Source organism: Chiroxiphia lanceolata, chromosome 7 (assembly GCF_009829145.1).
Source record: "Chiroxiphia lanceolata isolate bChiLan1 chromosome 7, bChiLan1.pri, whole genome shotgun sequence".
NCBI classification, from domain to species: domain Eukaryota; kingdom Metazoa; phylum Chordata; class Aves; order Passeriformes; family Pipridae; genus Chiroxiphia; species Chiroxiphia lanceolata.
This window is the reverse complement of record NC_045643.1, coordinates 34,769,651-34,786,781: the sequence shown is the minus strand read 5'-3', so window position 1 is coordinate 34,786,781 and position 17,131 is coordinate 34,769,651. Positions and strand designations below refer to the sequence as shown.

General features: G+C 33.5%; 1 protein-coding gene across 10 annotated transcripts in view; it reads left to right on the top strand.

Annotated features, from left to right (window-relative positions):
- LRP1B (LDL receptor related protein 1B) overlaps positions 1 to 17,131 on the top strand; it is a 672,101-nt gene that overhangs the window by 536,337 nt on the left and 118,633 nt on the right. For all 10 annotated transcript variants that reach the window (XR_004358017.1, XM_032693191.1, XM_032693192.1 and 7 more), the window contains 7 exons: positions 5,369 to 5,561; positions 6,033 to 6,158; positions 8,306 to 8,434; positions 11,176 to 11,295; positions 12,301 to 12,414; positions 12,613 to 12,762; positions 15,809 to 15,931. Coding sequence is in view for 9 of the 10 variants with exons in the window: in XM_032693191.1 (XP_032549082.1) it covers positions 5,369 to 5,561; positions 6,033 to 6,158; positions 8,306 to 8,434; positions 11,176 to 11,295; positions 12,301 to 12,414; positions 12,613 to 12,762; positions 15,809 to 15,931 (955 nt within the window). In the remaining variant the exon portion in view is untranslated. The remainder of the gene's footprint in view (positions 1 to 5,368; positions 5,562 to 6,032; positions 6,159 to 8,305; positions 8,435 to 11,175; positions 11,296 to 12,300; positions 12,415 to 12,612; positions 12,763 to 15,808; positions 15,932 to 17,131) is intronic.

Below are 17,131 nucleotides of genomic sequence, written 5' to 3'. Positions count from 1 at the left end.
CTCTGTGTGCTAATAAACAGTCAGATGTGAAAACTAACCTGAAGGAAAATCATGTCAACTAGAAGGCAGATATTTTAATAAACTTGGATGGTTGCCTGGAAAAGAAAAGTAAAATTGAGCCTGCTTTCCATGTGGAAATCACTCAGTTTCTTCTGCTTCCCTGTGATTTTTTTACATGGCATTAGAAGCAGTAATAGCAGAGAAACAAGAAATGCCAATAAAAATTGATGTTGTTAGCACATGCACAATTTACAACCTAGACATTTAAGTTCACTGTGGCTTGCCTTTCCTATTTCCAACTATTATAATAGTTAGGGGAGCGAGAGTTATGTTCTGGGCTTTTAAATCAATTCCTGTTTCTGGACTAGTATAGATATTCTTGGCAGTTAACGGTACTAGAAGTGAAGTGGATTATTTTAATGTTCTCTATCCAGTAATACAAATACAGAAGTTCTAGTGGGAATGTTCTGTTCTTGATCCCTTTCTCTTGCAAATATGAATACAAATATATTGTTTCTCAGCTTTTTAAATGTCCACATTTGCCTTTAACATTCATCTGAAGAAACCCCAAACCAATACAGTGAGTGAAATACCCACCCCTGTTTAGTGAGTTGTTTTTCTAGGGAGTTCACTCCATTGACATTGATGAGTTGCTTTCTTTTCAGTAGTTCTGTAAAGTATTGCTAAGCTCAAACCTAATGAAAGTTATTCTCTAGCCAAAGGCAATAAAATCCTCTAATCCCTGAGAGGTAGAGAGCTGGTTGACAGAGATCCAGCACTTTTAGTTTGGGACTGTTTGCTGAAATACCTTGAATGTCCAGTGTTGATAGCCCAGTAAAATTAACTTAAAGAGGAATTAGTGAAAAGATAAAAGTAATCTCTAAAGCTATGGAGAATAAGATTATTTATAATACCTCAGGCTCCCAAAAAATTCTAGGAGATTGAACTAAATGTAATATTAGATGAAGTTTGTAATTTATGAGGTTGAAAATAAGTATTGTGACAATAATGTGTGTAGTTTCAAAGAACATGGTTAATACCATGTAATTTCCAGAGCTATGTACTTGCCATTCCAAAGGAACAGAAAAGTACAGACCTGTTACAGTTGCTTAATCTGTCATTCAGCTGAACTGCAAATCAAGGAGCAGCTGGAACACTGCAAATTTAGCACTGCAGTCTGGTCTTCAGTGCCTTAGATGTTCATTGCCAGCATGGAGGAACAGAAATTAATTGCTGAAGAGGAAGCACTTCTGATTTTGTTTCATTTTTCTTGGGTGATTCTACGGAAAGAGGATCTTGTTGTTCTTGGTAAATGTGGTGTTCTAGTCTGTCTTTTGTATCTTTTGCTGTGTGACTATTATTCAAGTTATTTAGAAGGCATTTTTGAAAGGTAAAATAATTGAAACCAAAATCTGTGCATTAAAGATATGGCAATGATGCAAATAGAGTCTTCATTCAGACCAATCCACAAAAAGCATGATTATTTTTAGTAGTTTGTGGCAGTGATTTGCACTGTTCTTCCACAAAGCCCAACATAAACCTACACTAAAAAATTCTTCTAATTTCTTTTGTGGTAACAAGAATCTTCAGTACCAAATTTCTTTCTTTTGTCTTTAACATCCACTTCCACTTCTGGTTAACGTTTTTGTCCAATAACATCACAGTGTTGAAAGGGCAGAATTTGGACCCTCCAGATCAAGGCTTTTAGATTTGTTTATCCAGCAAGATATAGCATTTTTGCTTTTTACTGAAGCAATCACATCAATAGCAAGCAAAACAAGGAGTCTGATCTAAATGTATATCTTTTTTTTGGTGTCTTAATCAAATACATAAAAATTATGAATTAGATTATTTTATGTTTTACCCTGGCTGTGCAACTGATTTCCTTGTATTACAGTCTCATAATTTTTTTCGTAGATTCTCTTTCTATAATCTTTTAAGAACAGTATTCATAGCTTAATAATAAATATGCAATACTAGTTTACAGCTTTAATTTTAAACAATAAAATACATTAGATAATTTTGACTAATGTAGTGTTATGTATAAGTCAGTTCTGTTAAAGTGAGCTTTCTGATATTGATGTAAAATGTTATTTATTTTTTAATTAATGGTATTGCTTTATTCTTGTAAAATAATTTTATAATGTAATTGACTTTAAACTGTCATAATATTTTAACATTTTTAAGTGCCATTCTCTGTACTAGAATTACTTTGTTATAGACCTCTACAGAGGTTTGGGTATCTTTTGAAAAGTGAAGAGCCCTTAAGAACCATTTAAAAGCTTTATTAGATAGTACTGCCCATTTATTAAGCATTTTGAAAGAGAAATATTATCAATAAGCCATTCACTAGAGTTAAAATACTTAAAAGCAACTCATATTTCAAGCTGGTGTATTAACTTTATGCACTCCTCTTTAAAAAAAACCCCAACAATGTTTCTCTAAAAGTTGAGTGTAGTCATGAGAAGAATCATCATGAGTCTAGTTCTTACTGACAATCTAATAAGAGTTCTATATAAATCATCCAAATTACAATATTCTGGCAGAAATTCTTGTCTACCTGACATGTCTACCTGGCTGGCTCCTCCCCTTTTTCAATTTTTCTTGAGAAACTACCACACATATCTCAAATTAGAGCAGCTATATGTTAAAACAAAAGCTCTCTGGACAACTTAAAAAATAAAGAATTACAGTTAAAATTAAATTGTCCTCCAACTTCTGAATTCCCCTCATCCATCCCACCCCTCCTGTCTCCTCATCTCTTTAGAGGAACCAGAGAAAACTTTACATCTGTTACTCAGAACTTGAAGTATTCCACCTGAATGTTGGTATCATTTAGAATTAAAACATGTGATGTACTACTGGACATGTCTAATTCAGGTGGAAGGGGTGGTAGGGAGGTCTTGTTCAAGTTTTCGTAATTTTTTAAAATTGTACTTAGACTTAAAAAAATAAAAATAAAAATTGTTACAATTTTCAGTGTTATTCTATAAACTAGAAAGTTAAGGATTTTAAAAGGGCTGTAAAGTTTTGGCCAAGACCTCATAGAAATATGAACTCCTTATTTTGGATGCTGGAATAAAACCAGTGTCCTTGGATAGAGATGTGTCATAATGGAGGAGAGGAAATGCTATGAGCACTAGTGAACAAATGTTTTGGATGTTTGTTTTTGTGACACTTCATTTGGATCTCAGCTCTCCCAAGGTTGAACAGCAGTGATCAGTCTGTAATGAATTTACATTGTGTTGTTATTACGATCTGAGAAAAATTATGACAGTGCTGCTGAGCATAGAAAGCTGAACAGGGTAGTGCCTTCTTTAGCAGTGATTGTGACAACAAAATTCTTCCAACTGGGAAAGTTTCACATTTTCGTGGAGAAAAAATATGGGGTTGCAAACTCTTCCTGGCCGGGTTTCATACAGATCTTTCAGAAACACATGATTTTTATTTTTTTTTTCATGGAATGTCTGAATATGAATAGCATAGGATTTTAAGAGTGTATTATGAAAAGTGTCTTACAGTAAATGTGCACAATTACAGAAGAAATCTTTTGCCATTAATACATTCCCATTTATCTTTTAATGCTTTTAATTTTGGAAAAAGGTTGGTTAGAGAAAAGTTATCGTCTTGGGATATTTATCAGTAAGAAAAATCTTTCCTGGAAAAAAGGGTTTTCTAGTCAAACGTTCTTTAAAATATGCAGAAATATATGATGTGCATAGTAATGTAGAATTTGTTATAATTATCTGATTAATATAAGTAATTTTGATATTCTGTCTGTATAAGTGAGTTCAAGCATGACCAGGAATGCTCCTGTGCACTGGACTAGAAATATCTATGTTGGCAAATTGTTGTAATGCTCTGGGCAGCGAACTTGGCATAGGTGTGAACAAAATGTCCCTGGAGCATTCCTTGGTATTGAATTCTGCAGAGTTAGGGCACCTTCTTAATCTCCAGGGCATAGCTGTAGCAGCAAAAATGGAGGCTTTTATTTCACAGAATTAAATTTTGGTCCTGGTCCTGTTTATTAGGTGTATTTTTTTTATCTGAAGAGTAAGACTTCCTCCCCTTGCAATTACTTATTTAATTATTGAGTATGGGATTGACCATTGTTACTTCTGCCTCATTACAGCATTTTTAAAATAGCACCCACTTTCAAGTAGGCTGAGCAGTGAGCAGAGCACCAGCCCCCTGGGCAGGTGTGCAGTCAGCAGGAATAGCTCAGATTCATCACAGTGTGCTGGCTCATGGAGATTTCCATGAAATCTCATTGTTTTTATAAAGCCCTTTGGAAGGAGGATAAAGGACACAAAGCAGATGGAAAACCGCGGTGATCTAAGTAGAGATCTGGGTTGAGAATTTATGCTTAAAAAAGAGTGATTTCTACTGTGTTGTTAAAAGATGTTATTTTTCTGGTTTTATCCCAGTTTCGCTATGTTAAGTCATACATAGACATGGGAATTTTTTTTTTTTTTTTTTTTTTGCTAACCTGGGTCAGAACTGATGCTACTTTATGAATGTACATGAGTTACTATTTTTTCCCAGAGAAACCTGGAAGAATACAATTTGATAAAAATTTTAAGAGTATTATTTATCTCCATTAGCTAATGGAGAAGTATTAACCCCCCTTCTAAATAACTCTTTTCAGCCAAAATTAAATTTTCAACTAGAAAACTGATTAAAAATGTGTAATATTCTTCAGAACAGAAATTGTACATGTGAAATTTTTAATTCTGATACATGAAAAGAAAGAAAATATATGAAAATATTTTATAAGAGTTGTGATTTAGACTGAGATCAAATTCATTGCATTTCTACAGTTTTCTTTCAAATGTTACTATACAGTGAAGTACAATTCATGTTTTCTGTCAAGGTTTTAAACTGATTAATTCCATGGTGAGATTTTTATATTTTTTTTTTAAGTGGAAAACACAAAACATTTATTGTCTTGGGTTCAAGTTTCTGATGTGATCATACAGTGACTACTCTTCAGATCTGAAACATGCTTCTCACTTTGATTCATAAAAACTCCCAATTTTTAGACTTTCAGCCATGTTGAAAGAACCTCTTGTTCTCTTTTCTCTTCAAACTATTAAGCAGGTAGTGTGTTGAGTAGGTATCTTTACAGGCACCTTTAGATAAACTGTGATTTTTTTAATTAAGGAACAGATGCCTGGTTTTCTGCTTGCAGCATCCTTCTAACACACTTTAAGTGCTGTTATCCCATTTTTCCAGGTTCTGTAAGTATAGAAGTATTAAGTGTTTTGTCTAAAACTATCAAGTGATGTGAGTCCCAGTTTGCACTTTAAAAACTTATTCAGTGACAACAATTCTTCTCGTGTTTCTCTTCTGTACTTCTGTATTTTAGGTAATTGTGAAGTCTGGACCAGGCACGTTTCTCAGCCTGGCTGTGTATGATGAATACATCTTCTGGTCAGATGGGGTGAGGAGAGCTATCCTGCGTTCCAGTAAATACACAGGAGGAGACACAAAAGTTCTTCGTTCTGATATCCCACATCAGCCAATGGGTATTATTGCTGTTGCCAATGACACCAACAGTTGTAAGTTGCAAAGCAAGATACCCTGTTTTCTGAATTCCAGAATCATTCATTTCAGATATTTTATTTAGTTTTAACGGAGTTAAAACATTTCATGGTGTTTCAGAAATTCTTGTTGTAGTAGCTGTTAACTTAGGATGGGATGTAACCTCTTTCCAAGCAAATAAATATTATTGAATGACCATTTTCTACTGTGGATGTTATGCTCAGTGGGTGCAGTTAAATATTTTCCTGTCAGATTTTGGCAGGTTTGAATGTTTTAGGTTTTTTAAATTATTATTTTCAAGGTAACTGTGTTTGTTTATCTTTAGTGTGCCAGCATCTGAGGCATGCTGACATTTTCATCTGACTGATAAAACCTGAATCAATTGCCCGTGAATCTGAGATATGGTGATCTTTGCTCTCTCAAAGACATTGGCCGTTGAAGCAAATTTAATAAAACAGAATTCCTCTTTTATCATTTGTTTTTTTCAGGTGAGTTATCTCCTTGTGCACAAATGAATGGAGGTTGTCATGATTTGTGCCTTCTGACACCTGACGGGCGAGTGAACTGCTCGTGTAGAGGGGACAGAATTCTGATAGATGATAACAGATGTGTGAGTAAGTAATACTGGCTGACACGATGCTTTTCTATGCTGTGATGCAGTTGCCTATCATAAGACAGTTGGCTCAAGCCATTAATTTTATTTCTTTTATAAACTGTAAAAATTGGTCTGGCAATTCAGCACGTATCTGGCTTTTTAAACTATTTTGTCTGATAAGGCTTTTTGAGGGTTAAAAAGCATTAATATTCCCCTTAAATCCTTATTATGGTAGTGAGATACTGGTGAGATACTGCTTTCTTATTCATAGTTAGGATTTTTGCATCTCTGTCATGATTACTGCTGAGATAGAAGTGTCTGTGTGCATCTGTTGGATCTCTCTAGGACTATATCAGATGAATTATTGAAGCTGAACCTTAATTGAGGCCCTTTTTCTCACTTATTTAAGGTCAAGGCTGTGGTCAGCAATGGGCGTGAAAGAGGTTCAGCAGATAAATTCATACATTGGATGATGTGTTATAAAATTATTATATTGCATTTATATTTTCCAAAAGCATTGCAACTCTAAAAATTGCTCTTAGGTAAAGCCATGTTTAAATCTTCATCTAGACCATGATGCAAGATTCTGTCTTCTAAATTAGTTTTTTTGGAATGTTTGCAGGAAATGTTCCTCTGAGCTATTAGTAAAAGAAAAAACAAAAAGTAGAAGAAAGACTTAGACATTAAACATTGGGGTTGAGTAGCCCAGGAAGGATGGAAATAAAACAGACTACAGTTTAGCTGTCAGATGAAAAGTTGCTTTCTTCGTAACACAGTTGAAATGGATACTCAATAAAATTGAAAGTTAACAATTCCAGCTGATAGAAGAAATTACCTGTCCTTCCATAGTGCAATTAATCTATATAGTTTACTGCCAGTCAAGATTCTTGAGACAAAGCTTCAGTAAAATTCAAAGAGGGATTGGATGCTTATATGGGTAATGACTACCCTGACTACTCACTTCTCATCAAAGCAACACTTTGAAAGACATTAAAATGCTTTGTTTCTGCAAGATGGAGTTTGAAGCAATCTCTGCAAGGGTGTCCAGTTAGACTTTAATTGATTGCAGATTATGCCATACATACTTTTTTTTTTTTCATATTTTCATAAAAACTGCAGTTTAAGGTGCTGAACTAGATGAACTATAATTTCTTAGATCTAAGTTCTTACTATTCTAAAACATGGGAGGAAAAGAGAGAAAAGTAATTACTGTGATGAATTTGATTAAGATGTAGACGACTGTATAAATTATATTTAAGATCATATCTCACCTTGTCCAAAATCTGTATTTTCAGCACTTCTTTTATATTTTTCTTCATGTTTGAATCAAATCAAGAAATTATTTTAATTTATATTGGCTTGACTTTTTAATATATCAGACACTGGTTCTTCCTGAGTTTGTGCTGAAGTAATTATAGTGACTACAAGAAGGAAACATAATTATTCTTCTGGGTCTATTCTGGATACTTCTTGTTTCTCTCAATTTGGATATTTTGTTTAGAACCGTGCACATGAAGCAGATGTATGACCTATCACGAAGTTCATGAACAAATTGTTCTGTGTCAACTTTGTGATAGCTTTTAAATGTATATCACTGGGAGTTTTTTATGAATAAAAAGGAATAGGTAAAGTAGATACAGGAGGTTTTCGTAATTGGCTGTATCTTCACCATTTGATGTAGTGCACTGATGCTGGTAGCTGTGTATTACAGTGCCACGAGACAGAGTTGAGAGTTCAGATTAACTACTTGGCAATGGTAAATGTTTAATTCTTCCTTTTGGATGGGCTGTGTTGAAGGAATGATTTTAAAACATCTGTTAAGAAATGGTTGCATGCAAACTGGGAGTTGTGGAGAGGTGTGTGTGAGTAGAGGGTCTCTGAGCACAGTAGTTCCGAAGTTGTTCTTATCAGAAGTTGTGCCTTGAAGTCACTTCACTGCCTGTTCCTTCTTGGATATTTGACTCTCTATTTTTCTTTCTGGATTCCTTCTGTAGAAGCTTTTAAGTTCTGATGCCACAGTAGGTTTATTTGTTTATTTATTTATATTTTGCACTGAGGTTTTCAGAAACCACATAACACATACTTCAAATGCAGCCAACATTTTTCTCATTCTCACTAATTGTGAAAGCTTTTAAAAAATTATGTGTTAATGTGTTTTATTTTCAGCTAAAAATTCTACTTGCAACATCTATTCAGAGTTTGAATGTGGAAATGGTGAATGCATTGATTATCAGCTGACTTGTGATGGCATTGCTCAGTGTAAGGACAAGTCCGATGAGAAACTTTTCTACTGTGGTGAGTATTTCTAGGTCTTTCACCTTCACATTGTTATTTTGGTTATATGTACTTAGATTCTTTCTTCTGTGACTTTTTTCTACTTACTCATACCAGCTGCTTGCTGAGAAAATGCCAACTCACATTAAGAAAGCCCTGACATTATATGGATAGAATTACTTAATATTTGAAAATGTTTTTCCTTGCAAACTTCATGTATTAACTGACTTGTCTTTAATAAAAAGCATCTCAGATGTTCTGATATTTCTATCTGTAAAGAAAAATAAGGAAAAGCACAGCTAGCTGCTTTTTTAAAGATGAAAAATTGAGTACTCTCAGATTTAATTTAGCGATTTTGATTTAGTTTTTAATAGTTAATAAGATTTTTTCTGATTGTGAATAGAAAATTCCTAAACAGAAATGGCTGTGTAATAGATATCTTTCCTCACAGTTTTCTATTTAAGTTTATAATGTTGTTATTCTTCACAACAGCCCATCTACATCCTGCAACAATTGAGATGCATGGATGTCAACTTCCATATTTTCCCCAAAGGCTTCTATCCTTACATGTATTTTTTTCCCCTAATAACCACTAACTGAATAATTTCCAGGGTTTTTTGTGGCCAACTGAGTTTGCCTGCTGTAGTGTCTAAAACACTACTGTTCAAATAATTTTCCTTCAGCACTGAGTCATGTTAGTGAATTCACGTGTCCTGCACATGAAATTAAACCTCCTTGTTACTTGTGTGCCTGTAACTCTTGACCTTTTTCAGTTCTGTGTGTCCATATCACAGACTTGGAATCTCTTGTTTCCCATATGAACAATTTCATGTCATTTCAAACCCACTGTTTGTGTTTACACCAGTCACCTCTGTAGTTTTATGAAAATGTCTCATTTAATTCCTGCAGTTCACCTCAGCCATTTTAATAATAAACAGAACAGTTTCTTTTTTTCCTTTTTTTTTCCCCTTGAAAAAATTAACTGATTTTTTTTTTCTTCTTTCATCTTCAATTTGTGTCTCTTTAGCATTCAGACTTCTGTGTAACTGCTTTGATCATGTCATGTAAAGCTAACAGTGGTGTTTCATCAGAACATCTACATGTAGATAACTTAGAAGGTTTAGTTATTTGAATCTGAAAAAGATAAGACATCAGATGAGGAAATAAGAATCAGGAATATGCAAAACAGTGTTAGTTACCAGGGGAAAAGGCCCTTGAATTACAAGTGACAGCTTCAAAGTATTGTATGTGTTGATATATTTGTATTTATGTAAGCATTATTTGTATTTATGTAAGCATTATTTGTATTTATGTAAGCATAATGCTTAGAGATAAGAATTAATTTAAAACAAATGACAAACAAAGGCAAACCACAAAACCTGACACCACCTCCAAAAAAAACCAGGTAGGTCTATTTTTAAACAGATTAATCCTCTTTGTCTCTAGTATTATTTTCAGTCATTTGTTTTGTTCACAGTTCATGGAAAAAAGATTAAGTTTTCATATAGTTTCTTTTTCTTTGTTAGGAGAGGAGAGTAGGTTGAAGGACTAGAGAAACAGTCATTTGGGAACAAATAAGAAAGTTGTAGCTGCTGAGGAATCTTCAAAACACTCTTTCTTGTCATTCCAGAGAAGCTGTCTTATATGTCAGTAGTCTTTTTGAGATTTTCTGAGCTGCAAAAAACTGTTCTATACTTTATTCTACAATACTTAAAAATATATAAATTCAAGATTAAAAATTTAGAAATAGATTTATAAATGAAATATTTTTTGCCCAGAGAATTTATGTATGGTCCATCCCTGGAAGTGTTCAAGGCCAGGTTGGTCAGGGCTTGGAGCAACCTGGTGTAGTGGAAGGTGTCCCTGCCCAAGGCAGGGGAGTGAAACAAGATGACCTTTAAGGTCCCTTCCCACCCAACACATTCCATGATTCTAACATCCAACAATTTGTCTGTCCATGGATTTACAACATAATTTTATGAAGGACATTATGTTAGTTTGTGGTGTGACAGTGTACCTCTTGACTTATTTTGCTACATCTTGGAAAAAGAGAAGGAAGAACTGGGGTTCTGTCATGAACTAGGTCATTGCTTTCTGAATCTGATAAAGTACGGGATATTGGAATCATTATTGTTGATTAACTAATGAAGCGAACATTATTTATTATTGTGGCATGACTTCTGCAATGATTAGGGCTTTAGTAAATCAGCCCTGAATTTTCAAACATATCAATATGTGTAAAGTTTGTACATTCTTCAATAGGGTTCTTGAGCAGAATGCTGGAAGTATTTGGGTTCAGAAATCCAGAAACTTCACTGCTAATATTTGTTGTTATTTTACTCTCCATTTATTCCTAATTTGGTTCAGGGCAAATTTGGTGTGTAGCTCATTCTACCTGATGGAATTACTGATGCCACATGCAAACATTATCACAAAAAACTGTGTCAAAACAAATGCATTTCAGGCACGTGTTTTTTTTTATACCACAAGATAGTGAAAAGGAGGAAATTAGGCTTTCCTTTTTAATTTTTTTTGGGTCATTCATTCTTTCTTATCATGCTTTCATTCATTATTCTTTATTTGTTTATCAGTCCAAGTTTTTCTGCTGGACAACAAACGAATAGTTTCTGAAGTTTTTCCTGTAGCTTCAAATGCTTTATCAGTTGATTTTTTTTTTTCTGGAATGTTTGTTTGGTTTTCATGTAAACCTGTTTGTATTAGACACAAAGTGTCTAAATGAAAATATGTGCTTAACTTTCCAGAAAATAGAGGCTGTCGGAAGGGTTTCAAACCATGTTCTAATCGTCGCTGCATTTCAAGTAATAAAGTGTGTGATGGTGTAAATGACTGTGGTGACAACTCTGATGAATTTGACTGTAAAGGTAAATGGCAGTTATTTCCAAGGTGATTTTGGAATATTGCTTTATAAATATTCAGCATGTAAATAGAAGTTGCTAGAAAATATGTGTAATTTAATCATATTTTGGGATTGATATAAAGACTGATTTTGGTTTACACCTACAGTCCTCTAGGACTATGCTATAAAATAAAATATAAATATGAATATATATTATATATAACATTTTTTATTATAGATATATAAAATATAGAATACAGGTGCTACTTCTATAATATAATAAATGAGAGTATCTTTACTACAGACAGAAGGGTTGAAAGATGGGTGTTTTCTTCTCTGAGTCTGCTTTTTCTTTGAAGTAGCAAGTGTTCTGTTTCTTTGCTTGTCAGATGCATGGCAACATCTGTGTCCTTTGCAAAGCTTACTAGAATTGTTCTCTCTTTTATATCAGAATTTTTTTTTTTTGCTTAGTGTCTTAAAACATGAATATTTATGTTTGTGTACCAACCAGTGAATAAAGACTAGCTAACAGACAACACAAATCCTTAGTTACAATTCAGGAAGACTGGAGGGGATATTATCCCACACTATATAGGTAAAAAGCTATATAGCTGTAGTAACTAGCATTTTTTTGAAAACACTGAATGGTTTTTAATCGTTTAGTTAAATATGAGTAGGGAGAAAAGCATACAGGGGAAAAAATGAACCTGGTGTTACAAAAAAGAAACCTGAGAGATTCACAGATGGTCCTGAAAATGCTTCTTCCTTCCTTACGCGGTGATTATCTCAAATTGAGTTGAATTATACAGAGATACTTTTAGGCTAAAACATAAATTGAAAAATTAGAAACTTACGAGGTCCTATAAACTCAAAAGCATATGTCTGCTGAATTTTTAGCTATGGAAGGTACAGCATGTTCTGACTGCCTCATTCTAAGAGGTAGAAAATGTTTAAACATAATACATATGATGTGCATCTTAAGAGTCTGCTTAGTACACAAATTTACATCTTTTATGACCATGTGTTATAGATTCAACGTGTGCTTCGACAGAATTCCGTTGTGCAGATGGGACTTGCATTGGAAAATCAGCGCAGTGCAACCAGATCATTGATTGTGCAGATGCTTCAGATGAAAAGAACTGCAGTAAGTTTGTGTTTGTGCTTCGCTGGAGCATCTGCTCCATGATTATTCCTTGTTATGTGGCAGTTAATTCATAGTCATTACTGGTTGGGAGACCAACACCTGCATGGTCTGTGCAAGCTCAAGATAAACCCGAAAATTAAACTATAAGGCTCTCAGTCTGTGATAGGTGTGATGCACTAATTTGATGTCTCTTTCCAGATAATACAAACTGTGCTTACTTCTATAAACTTGGAATAAAATCTTCAGGATTTATTAGCTGTAATTCAACTTCCCTTTGTATACTGCCAGAGTGGATATGTGATGGATCTAATGACTGTGGAGATTATACAGATGAACTAAAATGCCCAGGTAACTGCAAAAAAAAAAAAGAACATTAATTTTATTTTTTTAATCTTATTTTTTTGGGGGGGGGGCAGTGTTTCTAATTGTGTCGCAAAATGTTTATTCAGTCAATACTGATTTATTTAATATGGAGAATAATATAATACTGAATGCAGTTTATTCACCTTTATTTTGTGCTTCATCAAATTATGCAAATTATTACAAATTAATACTACAGTTTTCTGAAGAAAACTGCAATGTCTAGCTTTCTATTTCCTCCAGGTTAGGTCTGTCATTTATCATTTTTTATTTAAGTAAAACATGAGTCATTAAAATGTCATGCTCATCTAGCATCAGCATAATTACTCAGGAACTTTTATTAGCTACTGCTTTAGTGAGTGGCATTTCTTTTCTTCCTGGCTATTTTTTACTTTCCCTTTTATTTGGTTGAGGTCCCTGGGATAGGCTGCCAGGGTAGAATCCATGGTTGTTGCTTTTGTGATTGTTCTGGTCCTCAGCCAGTAAAGAGGGATCATGACACACTTGAGTCCCAGACACAGGACTGGGTTTATTGCTGTTTATTTAATGTTATCCAATGAATTATTCACAATATTAAATTCTTACCTAATGAAGGATGGCATTTATGTGTTTGCTCTGTTTTTATCCAGAACCCCTCATTTGAGTTTGAAAATATTAAGTCCAAAGTCTAAACATACCTATAAATAAAGAAGTGATAAACTATATTTAGAATGAGAATACTTTAATCAATAGAGATTTATTGTATCCTGTTTGTAGGATTAGGCCCATCCTAGGAAATTCTCATCAAATTGAATAGAGTGCATTAATAAAGAAACTCTGGGAACATCAAACCTGTATCTCCTCTCCTGTACCTCAAGCTTATACATATATATATATATATATATATATATATAAAACCAAAAAATTGATAGTGCTTTTTGCTTATAGTATTCCTGTTACTTTTGTCTTCCAGAGCCACATTCAGTCTTTTAATCTCTAATCTACCTGTATTCCACTTTACACCTGATCTTGTAGTCCTTCAGTAATATCCTTACTCTTTACTTGCCATGGCAAATAAGCCAGGATATTTTAAAATTCCTGCTTTCAACATAAGAATATTTTGGTCATCTCAACCTGCATCTCTCTTGGTTATACTAGACCGGTATCCTGTATAGCAAATGAAATCTTACTTTTACCTTGTATCAGTGCAAATACAATGTAATTTTTTGTTTCTATTGGTTTTCATAATTGGCTTATGCTACAGTATAATTGTCCTCCTGTGACCTGTAACTCTCTTTCTTCCAAGAATTAGTATTTATTAATAATATTTACTAAATAATAAATTTTATTAATTTGTAGAAATACAACTTTTAATTTTATGTTGGTAAATACTCTCCAGTTTTTGCCTAGTAATGAACATAATCTGATTATTTCCATTTAATATTCTAGTTTTCTGTGTGATAATCACACTGTGCCACCTGAAGTTTCTATTAGAATTCCCATATGTTGTGCCAAATTTAATGATGAAAATGTTACCAGGATCCAGAGAAATCTAGAACTTTAGCACTACTGTCAGTCAACCTGATGTTAAAAACATTCCTCCTTTCTATAAAAGAGATTCATATTAAAATTATAGTTTCCATTCTAATCTTCATATTCTCTACATTCTCTTAGTTCCATAGAATTAATGTATATAACACTTCATTGAGCTCAGAATAGCTTATATTTACTGTATTTCCACAAAAAGAAAGCTTTTTTTCCATACCAAAGAGGATTTTGAGGGCAGTGTGCTGCAGCTCCAGTAAACTAATGTTGCATAAGTACACTAATGTGCATTTTATTCCATCCTCCATTTATTTGTATCACTTTTTTTCTGTCTTTCAAACGTGTGCCAGAATGTTCCATCATTTTAATGTGTGACTGATTGCCTGCATCATTCCTCCCTTTACTTGGGAGCAACACCATTCACATTCAACCTACATGTGATTTCCCTTGACATTTCATTCAAAACTTTGACTGACTTTGGCACATTAAATTTTTGAGTGTTGTTTCTGTTATGAATATTATAACTCCCATTAGCAGTTTTGTTCAGTGTCATTGTTCTTACAGAAAATTACAGCAAAAATACTCATTTAGGAGTAGCTATACTTAGACAATCTTTAATATCTACCAAACCATCATAGACGTCCCACTTCTTTCTTTGTTCTTTTCTTGCTACTCATAGAGCTGTAGAAGCCATAAATATGATAACTTTATCTTTCTTTTTAAAAGAAAGGAGGCTGAAAACCAACCCAGTGTTGATTGCCTCAGTACACTGAGGGAATAATATAAACCACGGCAGAGTTTCAGTGGTCTCCAGTGCTCGGAACTCTATCTCCTGGGTTTTCCCAGGACCTTGCCTAAGATTTTAAAAATAACCTGTTGTTAGACTAATATTTGTGCTTAAATAACGGAAATAAATATATAGCATGTTTCCTTTCCTCACATCTGTTTTCTAAGCATTCGTAAAAATAAAATTTTAAATTACCTCCACACTCTACGAACAACAAAGACAACAACTTTGGAATTTCTGACAAAGTCTAAATCTCTGACTCCAATGTCACTGGTATAGCTCCTGTTAGTCAGCACATGAATCAGATTTGTAGCTTACCCAGTGATAAAAATACTACCCCCATTAGGTTATCTTGTAAATTATGGTAGCTAGATCAGAAAGGTAATTCTGTCAGCTGGTGTAAAACATGAAACAATGTTGACCTGTCTGACCTCAAAACCTGTAAACTGAACTACTTGCCTCTATAGGCCTTTTGATTTAGTTTGAAGCTGTGCTCTGATTCTTCTCTAGAAAAAAAATGAAGTATTTCAGCTCCCTAAACTACTTAGCTGTCACTATATTTTTTTTTAATTTGTATGAACACAAATTATATAAAGAGTATTTTTTTCATTTTTAGACATAAACACTTTGTCCATTAGTATTCAGAAATTTAGCAGAAATGTATTAGGCTCCTAATCATACAAGTAGAGACCATTTTACATTACATTCTTTATTTTATCACAGTTCAAAACAAACCCACATGTGAAGAAAATTATTTTGGTTGTCCTAGTGGAAGATGTATTCTGACCACCTGGCTTTGTGATGGGCAGAAAGACTGTGAGGACGGAGTAGATGAATTGCACTGTGGTGAGCATTTTATCTTTCTTGTGTTTCTGTAATCATTAATGCACTTTGAAAACAAACAAGTGTGCGTTTTTATCTCAGACATTGATTATAGACCTATATAAGAATATCTATATATTTTTAGTTTCAACTCTAATACTTTATGTTGTCGATACCTTAAATTCCATCTCATACCAGAATGAAAGCCTTTTAATTTCTTTTTCTTAAGGATATGTTTATATACAGATTTTTCTATTTAATATTTAACAATTCCACTAATTCTTCAAAACTCCTAGTTTTGAAGGAGTTTTACTTCAAAAAATTTCCTTCTTTTCTGTTTTGGACAAGTTCTCCTTTTGGAACAGTTTTAGATATAATCAGTTTGAATCAGTATCTAGACCCCAACAGAAAACAGCCAAACATAAAAGTGGACATGCCTTTGCATCAGGGGCCATACAGGTATAATTGTTTAAAATAATAAAAGTAATGTGAATAAAATAAAGCATGAACTGTGAACTGGGTTAAGGGTCTGTTGTATCTCAGATTTTTCAGATTCTTAAATTCTGCCTAATTGAGGAGCAATGCAGGTTGGTTTCACTGACAGTAAGAGCTGATCTTTTATCTTCAATTTGTATGGATTAACTTAACAGAGTATTTCTGTAATGAAATTGTAGCAGAACAGCAAAAAGCAGTATGAAATTTTCCTATTCCCTATTTAAATAAAACCCAAATTTTTTTTTATTATTTTTTTTACTTTTTACTTTACTTCTTGACATGACCAAACATTATACTTTATTCTCCTCATGACCCAGTTCCCATTAACATGCTTCCATATTTGGTTTGCAGTTTACATTGTATATATATACATTTTATAACTTCAAAATTAGGATCTACTGTGCACTGTGACAATCAGAAAGTTTTGTGTTGATCACATTTATCAAGTGTAACTCGCTGTTTACGTTTCCAGGTTTTATTACACATACATATTGTAAAATGTATTAGCTGATTTTTTGTGGGTGAGAGAGAAGGGGATTAAGTCAATTCTGCTTTCTCTACTGATCACTCTTACCCATTTTGAGGTACTTGTTACAATAGTCTACTTGTAAATTCAGATTGCGTTACTTATTTTTTTATTGTAAATTCTGATTGCATTACCTAAAATCCTTTTCATTGTTAGCATTAAAATTTTTTCTCATCAGTTAAAAAAAAAAAATTCTTAAAGAA